Below are 12706 nucleotides of genomic sequence, written 5' to 3' on the forward strand. Positions count from 1 at the left end.
TCCTGTTTTCTTGTAGTACTCCCTGTTATTTATTAAGGTGGTAGGGTTCAATTTTTTCTATTTTTATTTGGAGGTCTTTTCTTAACCCTTGGAGTTAATTTTATTTTGATCTTAACATCATAGTGATCTGACCCTGAGTCTTCCCCCCTTAGGATTTTGACATGGTAGATTTCACGATGGTGAAATTTATCCATGGAAACGTGGTCCAGTTGGACCTTTTTGGAAATCAGGATGTTTCCAAGTTTTATTTATTTTTTTATTTATTTATTTAACATATGTTTTTTAAGTTCCAGTGTCTGAGGACATGTTCAACTCACCTGGTGTATTTCTTTCTATTTGATGCCCATGGGTGTGAGATGATGATAATGTGGTGGTGTTGGCACATAGCCTACTCCTGTTGAATAATGCCAAGGCATCTGCTCAAGGTTTAGCATCTCCATCTGACAGACAAATCACCATCAACATTTTTAATTAATTTTTCGTTATAATGGAAGCCATTTTTCTTCAGTTTCAACTTAGTTAATTTGTAACTGTGAGGTTCTTCAGTTTGTCCTGGGGTTTAAGACTGGTTTTTCTTGTTGACACCATGTACGTTTTAAGGGGAAAATTCAACCTTGAATCTAATAAGATTAATACCTCGGCTGTCCAGGTGGAAAGCCAGCTGCTAAAGCACTAGGCTAATGGCCCTACAAGATATAGTTAAATATAGTATTAAATACTCAGGATATACTAATTATTCGCTATCAGCATAATTTTATTATTTATTTAATCAGAATATGGCTTTAACTGCCAGCAGTGTCTGAGGCAATATTTGGCTCACCTGGCGCAGGTCTTAACCCTTTGCAGGTGGTGGGTAATTCATGGCCATAGGTGGCAAAAAATTGAAAAATAGAAACAATGCATGCAAAATTTTGGAAAATTTACTAAGACAATGAAAATTTACCAAAGTTCACATACCATGTTTAAGATTGGAAACCCAAATCTGAAGTGGTCTGAAGACAAAATAAATATCGTCTCATCATTTTCTCAATGGAAGAATGACACAAGGGACACTGCATGATATGATCTGACAGTGGTTAATTTTAAGTACACATTATTTCTCTGTATGTCTACTCGTTAGTTCCATTTCCTGACATGAAGTCAGGGGTGAGGTTAGATGAATTTTGCGCATTTATATGGCCGGATGCCCTTCCCGATATCAACCTCAATTGAGGAAGTAATGAAGATGAGAATGATGGTGAGTGAAATTGGGTAAGTAGGTGGAAAGAAACAGCCGTGGACTACAAATAGGAACTGTGCCGGCATTTGCCTGGAAGTGAAACTAGAAAATCACAGAAAATCATTCTCAGGAAAGCCGACGGTGCTGACAGTGGGGATTGAACTTGCGCGTTTCCTGAATGCAGAGCCGTACCGCGACTGCTCCGCTCAGTTCACATTAGTCCACTATTATGAAATACATCTACAGAAAGCTACTTTCAATGATGTTTTTGTTTCATTTAATGTCTTTGTTCGTCAAAAAGTGGAAAAATTAGTCAAAGAATAGTAATGGAAGTTGAACCCACACTCTGGAAAAACAACATAAATTGATATTTTTTAGGTGTGTTTCACTATCAGAGTTTGAGGGCAAAATTGGCCCTTGATCAATATTAAGAACGGGAATAATAGTTGTAGTTCTGGGACTGTTATTACTTACATCAGATTCAGTTTGCTGCTGCCAGTGTGATTTGTGTGGGTGTTGCTCTCAGATGGGCTGAAGAAAGAATTTTTGACTTCAGGGTCACATACACTAAAATCCAACACTTTGCTGTCTGTATCATCCAATATTAACACTACATCGGTATCGCTAATCTGTTTTTGCAATGCCATTTCACCAGAAAAACGTGAAAATATGTAATAGGCATGTGCATAAAAGAACTTTGTCATGCAATATGTGTATTATGCAACTCTCACTAAAAGGAGAAAAAAAAGATTGTAAGATAGTGAGGGGATTTCCCTCACCAGTAGAGTTGAAGTAACAACTTCTGCCATCTCTGAGCACATTTGTGTACTTCCTTGGCTAGTAAAGCCGCAAATTACAATGGAACATATATATATGAAATTGCGTATGGCTTTTAGTACCGGAAGTGTCCAAGGACATGTTTGGCTTGCCAGGTGCAGGTCTTCTGATTTGTTGCCCGTAGGCGACCTGTACATTGTGATGAGGATGAAGTGATGATGATGACACATAAACCCAGCCCCCTTGCCAGCGTAATTAACCAATGAGGGTTAAAATTCCCGACCTTGCCGGGAATCGACCCTGGGACCCCTGCGACCAAAGGCCAGTATGTTAACCATTTGGCCATGGAGCCGGACATATATATAAGTTTCCACCCACAAATAGTTGAGATCATGGCCACCAGGCGGATTAGCATATTTCAATTATGTTATGAAAAATTAAAGTTGTTTATTATGGTTTAAGTAATAAAAACACAATTTATTTATTCATTTATTTATTTATTTATTTGTGCTGATGCAGACTGTTTTTATTTCTTAATTGTATTGTACATCATCAGCACTGCTTTTAAATAATGCTTTGTCATTTTATGAAGACTGACTGTGGAACCTCACAACTACAAATTTACTTTCAACTGTCATCCCTCACTCCTTATGAACACTGCAGAGGGTTTGCAATTGATTTTAGGCTTTTGGTATGCAATCTAGTGATTCATATTTGTATACCACTACCTCATTTTTTTTGCTATTTGTTTTACATTGCACTGACACAGATAGGCCTAGGAATGGGAAGGAAGCGGCCGTGGCCTTAATTAAGGTACAACCCAAGCATTTGCCTGGTGTGAAAATAGGAAACCACAGAAAACCATCTTCAGGGCGCCGACAGTGGGGTTCAAACCCACTGTCTCCCAGATGCAAGCTCACAGCTGCGCGCTCCTAACCGCATGGCCAACTCGCCTGGTACCACTACCTCTTCTATCCCGGCTGCCAAAATTTGGATTGTAAAAATCATTTCCACTAACAGGACTAGAACCGGTTAACCATGGTGTCAGACCATATAGACTTGACACCTTAAAGGTCTTGGTCACCAGGCAGGTTAGCATATTTCAAATATGTTATGAAAAATGGTTTAAAATTGTTCATTACAATCTATCTACATATATAAAATAAGAGTTTTGTCTGTACATTGCTCAGAATTTGAAAAGAATGGTATTTCTGTATCGGTCATGTCCACAGTAACAAGGAAATGCACTTTTTACTTTTCCGTAATTTCTGTCTGTCTGTCTGTCTGTCTGTCTATCTGTCTGTGTGTATGTACACGCATCACTAGAAAATGGCTAATGAGAATTTAATGAAAATCGGTATGCAAAGTCGGGGAATAAACCGCTACAATATAAGCTATAAATAGTTTTATTCACGCTCATAGAAATGGTAGTTTAGGGGAAGGCCTAAAATGTAATTTTCAAATATTTATGTTATTAGTAGTCCTATCTTGATAAAAATTGGTATGCAAAGTCAGGAAATAAATCACTACAACCTAGGCTATGAATAATTATATTTACGCTGAGTGAAATGGTAGTTTAGGGGAAGGCCTAAAATTTAATTCTTAAATATTTACGTCATTAGTGGTCCTATCTCATTGAAAACTGGTGTACAAGGTCGGAGAATGAGCCACTATAATCTAGGATATACATTATTTTATTCGAGCAGAATGAAATGGTAGTTTAGGGGAAGGCCCAAAATTTAATTCTCAAATATTTATATTATTAATGATCGTATCGATAAATACAACATAACCAAAATTTTATAGAATTAAATTTCCGACCATTTATGTCTTATACATTTTACCATACCGGCTATGATAACACAGATATTCATGAATTTGTATTTTTGTTGCTAAGTCCATAACGACGCCTAGCTGCGAGAAAATGGGTTGACAGAATTTAATGAAAATCAGTGTATAGAGTTGGGGAATAAGAAACTACAGTGTAAGCTATAAACAATTTTATTCACCCTGGTTGAAATTGTAGTTTAGGGGAAGGTGCCTAAATTTTAATTTTTAAATACCTATGTTTTTGGTTCTATCGAAAAGTGCTAGATAACAAAAGTTACAGAGAATACAATCTCCGATCATTTATATTGTATTCAGTTTTACTGTACCGACTATGATGAGTGGTATTTCAGAGTCGGAAGAAAACTAAATGTGAAGGCCTACAATATCGAAGGTGCATAACACTGATCAACAATATCATTACATTGACCATTGTTTGTTGTGATGTTATTTGTCCCTTATGCTGCCTCTCAACTCCGATAGATGGGATTACTGCTGCATACAGAGTACAAAAGCCTGACTGAATATTGGCGGGAAATAGCCGGGGAATTATAAAACTTTCTTCTTTAGCATGCCATTCCTCTGGTTCATACATTTTCTGATACAGCTGGTACGTAACACACTGTTTCTTCGTAGAACAGTATTCCAGTTATTCGATCCTTACTCTGACATGCTGTTTTGAATGAGCAGTGTTCATACTTAAGGCAGAGGCTGACGTGGTGGTGGTGGTGGTGGTGGTGGTGGTGGTGGTGGTGGTGGCGGCGGCGGCGGCGGCGGTGGAGGATGACGACAATTTAGACCTATTCCAAATTACAGCATCACATTTCACTTAATAACTCAATTCAATTGTGAAAAGAGCTGTTTCTTAAGGAAAGCTTCTTCCTCCTCACTTTTATTAAATTCTCTGTCTTGGAGGAAAAATTTGCCTCCAAGTCAGATAGATTTTTCCGCCGCCATTGTAGTGAATTGATATTTTCCGACTCATCGGGTACTCCTAGGAAACAGATTAGTAAAAGGGCATAGATTTGCCCTGAGAGTCTCCACTATTCGACAATCTCCCCGCTGAAAAAGGACGAAGAGTCTTCACGAATCACAGCCGTCTGGGGCTTGATCATTCCAGTTGTGGACTGTTAGATCGGCAGTGTAGTCCTGTTCGTTAAAGGTGAGAAAATATGTGGTGTTTCATTTGGTCGAGTATTTCATATGAAAGCATTGTTTTTACTCGCGCCATTTCTACTTACGTCATTGTAATGTATGTTCATTTCAGTTGGGGAAACCACTAAGACAGTCTTTCTGAGGGTGTAAAAAGGCAGGTGGAGAGTGAGTGTCTACAATTATAATAAAACTCCCCAACCTGATTGTGACTGATGGTAGGCAAGCGGGTCTACCATTACAATGAAAATTCCCTAACTCAGTCTTCATATGAGAAAAGATGTTTGGTGACTTCACCATCGCATTTCTAGGGTAACGTTAAGAGCTATGCAATTTAATACAATCTTGCTCACAACGTGTACACTAGAATTCCATGTGCAATGCAGAATTCCGAGTTAAGTAATAAAAATGTAGTCTATTTATTTGTGCTTTTACTTAATTGTAATTTGAATCATCAGCACTGTTTTTAAGCACACCTTTGTCATTTTATGAAGATTATGGATTAAATTTGTTGCCCTCTGTTAATATTTACCCTGAAATTTAATTATTTGGTGTTGTGTATGACCATTATTAGTGTACATTTTGCATGACAAAATTTTCTTCTTTTTCAGATGGGTAAACTGGAGAGCATTGTTGAAAGATTGGTTATCTTCCGTAAACTGCTTAAGGAAATTGTTGATGTTGCTTGTAATGGAGCCCTAATTTCAGCTGGATTTACTATTGATGATAGTAATTTTTTACCACCTGAGCTGTGTGTACCTGGGTCAGCAAAGTATACTAAAGATGACCCACGAGTTAAGATGTCTTACACTGACCAATGCAACAAGAGGCGCTTTTGTGAACTTTTAACCCGGTAATTATTTACAGTCATCATTTATATTATGGATTAATGTTTGTCTAATTAAAACCATAAATTTTACCGTCCTTATTTACACGAGTGTGATTTGGTTTCTGTGGCTCAAGTTTAGATTAACACCTCAGCTACCGTGTTGCACACCTTCCTATTTTGGTTTCATTTGAGTGATCTTCATACATATTTTGATATTACAATTCTGCTGTCATCTAGAAGTAAAGCATCACTCTATTGGACAGTTTCGAATACTGATTAAATTTTCTGGGTGGATACTGAGTACACCACCAGAGGTCTTTAATATGCCAGTATATATGACATAGAGAGCCAGAATATTTACTTCACATCATTATCATCATCACCATTTCCAGCTCCAATTTCTCAGGTGCGGTGTACAAGTGCTCACGACTTTTTCCTGTCAGAATGTAGTTTCTGTTCCTCTATGTCCTCCCACTTGACATTGCTCTTGCTGACCTCCAATTTCACTGTCTATCCATCAGCTCCTTGGCCTCCCTATTGGTCTCTTCCCTCTCACTTTTCTGTAAAAGTAATCCCTTCCTGTTCTCCTTCTGTCCTTCCTCATTACATGTCCAAACCATTGTAGCCTGCATCTTCCTAAAAGCTTAGTAAAAGGTATTTTGATGCCAGCCTCCTTCCTGTTGGCTACATTTCTAATCTTGTCTTTCCTGGTCGTTTAGGTCATTGTTCTGATGAGATTCATTTCTGCTGACTGGATTTTACTATTAGCCTTGCTATGTAGGGCACATGTTTTGAGTCCATAGGTGAGAACTGAAATGAAGTAGGAATGAAACGTGGTCATTTTTTTTTTTTTTTTTGCTAGTTGCCTTACGTCGCACCGACACAGATAGGTCTTATTGCGACGATGGGACAGGAAAGGGCTAGGAGTGGAAAGGAAGCGGCCGTGGCCTTGATTAAGGTACAGCCCCAGCATTTGCCTGGTGTGAAAATGGGAAACCACGGAAAACCATTTTCAGGGCTGCCGACAGTGGGGTTCGAACCTACTATCTTCCGAATACTGGATACTGGTCGCACTTAAGCGACTGCTGCTATTGAGCTCGGTGGTCAATTTTTCTTTTGGGGGTATTTTATCTTCACACAGTAAATTTTCCACTTGAAAATAAAATTGAGAAGCTTTTTGAATTCTATTAAGTATGTCTAAGTTTGTTATGTTATCTTTTGAAGCGACACTTCCAAGGTATTTGAAGTTAGGAACCTGATTGTGTCTGAGTTCCCTCCAGAAAAATGTTCAAATTTGTGCCTTTTTTGCTGATAGTCATTTCAACAGTTTTTGCTTTATTGGTGTTTAGTCCATATTCATTAAACTTGTCACTCTAAAGATTTAGTTTCTCCTGTACTTCTGCTTCAATTTCTCCTCAAATGAGGATATCATCTGCAAATATTAGAGTGTTAGGCTCTTTGTAATATTCTATGATGGATTTTATGATCTGATCCATGGCAGGGATGAAGAGGAGTGGTGAAAAGGCACTTCTCTGCTGGACTCCTCTCTTGGTTTGAAACTGATCTGAAAGGACACAGCCGAAGCATTTTTGATAGAGCATCTTTACACCTTCTAGGTATTCCCAGATCATCTTATTGGGGGTGAGTCTCATATAGGTGTATATTATTTCCCAATCTTTTAGCTTCCCTTCTTTTCTCAAATTTCACTTCAGTTTTTTTTTTTTTCTTTTTCAGACATTTTACTTTACACTGAATTCTAACACAGATCATTTCATCAGATGAAAAGGCCACTTATTCAAGTTTTGAATGTCCCTTTTAATGCTATATAAACTGTTACTCGCATATTTTATTCGTTAAGGCATAATTTGTGAATCAAAAGATCCAAAACACACACAAACAGTGTTGCCAACCCACAAATCTTCTCTCAGCTAAATTTTAGTTGAAAATCCGCTAAATTCTGCTAAATTTTGAACTGAATCAAATAGCATTTACACGCTGTTTTAATAAAAGAGATTAACTCAACACTCACCAGTTTCAGAACAGGAGTTCATCACATTATCCTCCCCGCACTATATGCTCTGAAGCAGATGTGCTGGTTTGAAGTCCTGTGGTTTCATATGAAGCCGCATGGTTCTATTCTTTTTTCAAAATTAATGCTGGCAGTTCACAGCAGCAAGGCACATATGGAAATTTTCAAATCTATTTCAAAAGTTATTTTCACTTTCATTACTGTTTTCATTGTTTTTGATAAGTGCGGAAAGACATAATGTCAAACAATTTCACATTTATATTGCACTGCCAATAGATGCACCGTCCGTGTTTGGGATCACTGGGAGAGCTCAACCAACTAGTCTTTTCAAGTTTAATTATTTAACCACTCTTTACAAAATATCTACTTTTTAACTATTTCTTTTTACATATTGACATACTGAAAAGAACCTGATGTCAAAAGAAACACCTTATCAAACACAGCACTACCCGGCTCATCAAGAGTACAGTAACGATTGTAACAAATTCTGACTGAGGCTTTGGGCCAGAGTTGGTCTAGAAAAAGAGTGGTAGTATGCAGAATAATTTGAATACAACTGGAATAGGTCTAAGTAGGGTAGACTATTATACCATAGTAGGTTCTATATTATTTTTTCTCCTGGTGATGAAAGGTGATATTGTTACCACTGAAAATTGCTAAAAGAAGTTTTAAAATCCGTCAAAAAATCCGCTGCCTGCTAAATGCAAAATTTATCCACTGCTCCATTTAAAAATCTGCAAAATTTGGTGGAAAATCCACCGAGTTGGAAACACTGTACACAAACGATGAATTATCAGCTCCAAAATCAATTCAAGACTCAACAAGACTTGTTTATTATGCGGAAATTGGCATAGTTCAACAACACTAACAACAGTTTTAGTGTTGTTTTAATTCCATTTTTTTAAATGTGTAGTCTGATATTTCATTCACACTGTTTTAGACTAAGAATTTACCTACTAATGAAGGCGTGATATTATTGCCCCATTGGACTTCAGACATGTGTATAACAACATCAGTTTGGTCAGGGCTTACATGTGTTCTCAACCTTATGTAATAAAAATTAAGACATACCAATTGCAATACTGTATTTTATTGGTGTTCATATTATGCGTGCTATTTCCAATTTTGGTCATGGCTGAAAATGACCTAATATAGCAAGAACAAAACTAGTACCAATGTTAATATAAGATAACATTAATCTAATGGTATTGAATAGGTGGACCTTTCTCTGCCCTTTGATAGTTATCAGTTGTCAATATAGACCATTATGAAATACGGACCAGAAATGATTTTCATTACTTGTAATATCCAAACTTTGTTCATGAACGATGGACATCTCCATCCAACACACCTTGGCAATGATATTATCCAACTCATATATGCAAAACCTTATTTCTAGCTATCTTATTGTATCATAATCCTTATAAATAATACACCAAGTTAACCATGACTTCTAATTATTTATTAAATATAATTATTTAAAAAATAGGAAGAGAAAAATGTGGTCATTTACAAATAATTTTCTTTGATTAAATAAGCAACCACTGAAACACTGACTCTTCATTTGTACAACTAGCCTACATATCTTACATTCTACTTGATTCATATTCATAACTGAAATAGGTTCATTTCTTCTTTAATATGTGTTCATATGAGTTAAACTGGTCAGTTATCATCTAGACCTGACAATTCTCAACATTCTAAACTTACTTTTCTTATTCAATCTTGGTCTACTCCTCTAACTGAAAATTGGAGTTTAGCATCATATTTAACTATTGTTATGTCCTTCAATATCATCAGTACAACATCCTACCTAAGGTATCACCTACTTAGATTGACCAATCTGAACCTAATCTGATCTACATTATTTAGATCTGAAGTTTATATGTGAATTTTTATTATTTGGCATTTCATATGAAACATTTATAGGAAGCCACGGAGAAAACCACAGAAATGATGAAGGGGAGATGTTATTAGACATGTGTCTGTGAAATAAATGGATCATTGGTAATGTATGGTATAAGAAAAGAGATACCGGTAGTCACAAGTTTACCAAATACAGTTGGAACTTGCAACAGAAATCCATAATTGATTATACTGTATAAAAATAATGGAAGAAATCAGAAGATGCTTGACAGACATGAAAGTAATACCAAGCATTAATCTTGATAGTGACCACAGGCTGTTGGTGGGGACATTGATGAAATTCAGAAAGGGTAAATATGGGGAAAAAGACAGGCAAAAATCAAATGCTGGAAACTAAAAGATAGAGAAATCCAATAGATATATAGGGAAAAGATTAAAACTCAACTTCCTAAAGATGAGAGGAAGGATGTTGAGGAAAAATGGAAAAGGTTCAAACAGGCTTTATTCAAAGCAGCAGAAGAAATCTGTCAAAGGACATCAACAAAAATCAGACACAAAGAAACTCCATGATGGAATGAGAGAATTGCAGATGCAGTCCAGAAGAAGAATAATGCATGGAGAGAATGGTTCAGAAACAGAACAGAACATAATAGAGACAAATAGAAATGACTAAGCAGAGCAGCAAGGAAAATGATAGCATAGGCTAAAAAGAAGTCCTGGGAAAAATTTACCAAAGAGAGAGAAGAGAATTATAAGAATGACAAGAAAATATTATACCATATATTAGGCAACAGAAGGAAGCAAAAAGAAAATACATCAAAAGTCATCAACAAAGATGGGAAACCTGTGTGGGAAGAAAAAGAAGTTTTGAAAGTATGGAAATAATACTTCCAAAATCTATATGAAGGACAAAATGAAACAAGTGAACAAGAGAAAGATAAAATAAATATCAGTATTACAGTGGAAGGGACGAATAAACAATCAGATGAAATATGAAGAGAAGATCTACAAATGTCAGATGTAGAAAAAGCTATATTAGGAATGAAAAATGGCAAAGCTCCTGGAATAGATGACATCACAGTGGAAATGAATAAAGCTGCAGGACCTATTTGAATGCAGTGGCTGTATAGAATAATGAAGATAGTGTGGACTGACGGAGAGATTCCTGATGATTGGACAAGGGCTTATTGTACCTGTTTTAAAAAAAGGTAATAAGGCAATTTGTGACAACTACGGAGGAATAGCATTACTGTGTCATTGCATGAAGATTTATGAATAGATAATTTTACAAAAAATCAAGGACAAGATAGATTCACAATTAAGAGAAGAACAACAAGGATTTAGATCTGGAAGATCAACTATTGATGCCATATTTACAGCTAGACAAATAGTAGGAATGAAATGGAAATTTGGGTAAGACATCGCAGTTGCATTCATAGATGTACAAAAGGCTTATGACACAATTGGAAGAGAAGAGATATAACAAGGGCTGAATAGAATAGAATTGTCAAGAGAAATGCAATTCAGAATTGGAAACGTGTATAACAAATGTCTGAACTGTGTTATAATAGATGGCAAAGAATCAGAATGGTTTAGAACAGACAGAGGAGTTCGACAAGGGAGTGTACTTTCACTAGTGCTCTTTAATACCTATAGTGATGGACAACATTATGAGGAAAGTTTGCCAAGGTCAACAGCAAATGATATGAAAGTCATAGCATATGAAGATGATGTAATGATATGGGAAGAAAATGAATAAAAATTGGAAGAAGAACTAAATACCTGCCAGAGGGTAATTAAAGAAGCAGGCATGGAAATAAGTTTAATGAAAAGTGTGGTAGTGAAAATTGTCGTTCTCTATATGCGATTTTCTATTTTACGCAATAAAAATATCACACGAGAACACTTTTACGTATTTCTAAAAAAAAAATCTTTATTATCGCTACGAACTTATCCTGTCAGATCAAGGAAAACAATCACTCGTCACAAAAACAATCTAAAAAGAAAAAATATACATGTTTCACATCAGAGACCTAATGGTGCTGTTCCCTGACACCATATTGGAAGTCTGTGTGTCCGTATGTCCGCACGTTATACGTCCATGGACACGAAACATAAATATAATAACATAATACTTTCGGCTCATCATAAAACTTCAAAATACGAGTATTGAAGGTTTTATCATAATTAGGATACCTGTCCTACGACAAAATCTGTAGAGAAAACAAAAAATGAAGTATGTTAGGTGTAATAGAAAAATTCTTAAAGAAGTAGATGCTTTTAAATACCTAGGAAGTAAGCTATCTGGGAAAGGAAACATCAAGGAAGAAGTTTTGGAGAGCATAGGAAATTGCTCAAAATTTTATTACTGTGTATCAAATATAATTAGAATTTGGAAAGTACCTACCAAAGCAAAAATCATGATATATGAATCATGTTATTTTCCAATATTGAGCTATGGATCAGAATGTTGGACTTAGACAAAAAAAAAATCTGAGTAGATTACAAGCGAGAGAGATACCCTTTCTGCAAGGGATCTTGGGTAAAACAAGGAAGGACAAAGTAAGAAATGAAACCATACAAAACATGCTACAGATCAACCCTCTAAAAGAAACTATGCAGAGAAATAGGCTGAAATGGTTCAGCCACATCAAAAGAATGGGAGAAGAAAGATTACCAAGAAGAGCTCTGGAATGGACAGAATCTGGAAGAAGACCAATTGGAAGACCATGAACAAGATGGAGGGCTCAGGTGGATGATGACATAAATTGGAGAGGACAACAGTGGCAGACAGTGATGAACGATAGAATGTGTGAAAAAAGAGAAGATTGGAAGAGGCTCTGTGAACAACCTGCATAAGCAGAAACGTATCAGGAAGAAGAAGAAAATTCACCAGTATTACTCTAGTCTACATGAGAGAGATTTTACTCACTATATTTACACATTTTGTTCGTGCAGCTTTACCGTACAATATAAGAAAATTATTAATCTCTGCCAGAAATATTAG

At 36.2% G+C, this 12706-nt stretch overlaps 1 protein-coding gene across 1 annotated transcript in view; it reads left to right on the forward strand.

Annotated features, from left to right (window-relative positions):
- The window catches only part of Dhc16F (Dynein heavy chain at 16F), a 1052459-nt gene that overhangs the window by 60457 nt on the left and 979296 nt on the right, over positions 1-12706 (forward strand). Inside the window, exon 4 of the mRNA XM_068227815.1 lies at positions 5587-5828. Within this exon, the coding sequence (XP_068083916.1) occupies positions 5587-5828 (242 nt within the window). The remainder of the gene's footprint in view (positions 1-5586; positions 5829-12706) is intronic.

This window comes from Anabrus simplex, chromosome 5, assembly GCF_040414725.1.
Source record: "Anabrus simplex isolate iqAnaSimp1 chromosome 5, ASM4041472v1, whole genome shotgun sequence".
NCBI classification, from domain to species: Eukaryota; Metazoa; Arthropoda; class Insecta; order Orthoptera; family Tettigoniidae; genus Anabrus; species Anabrus simplex.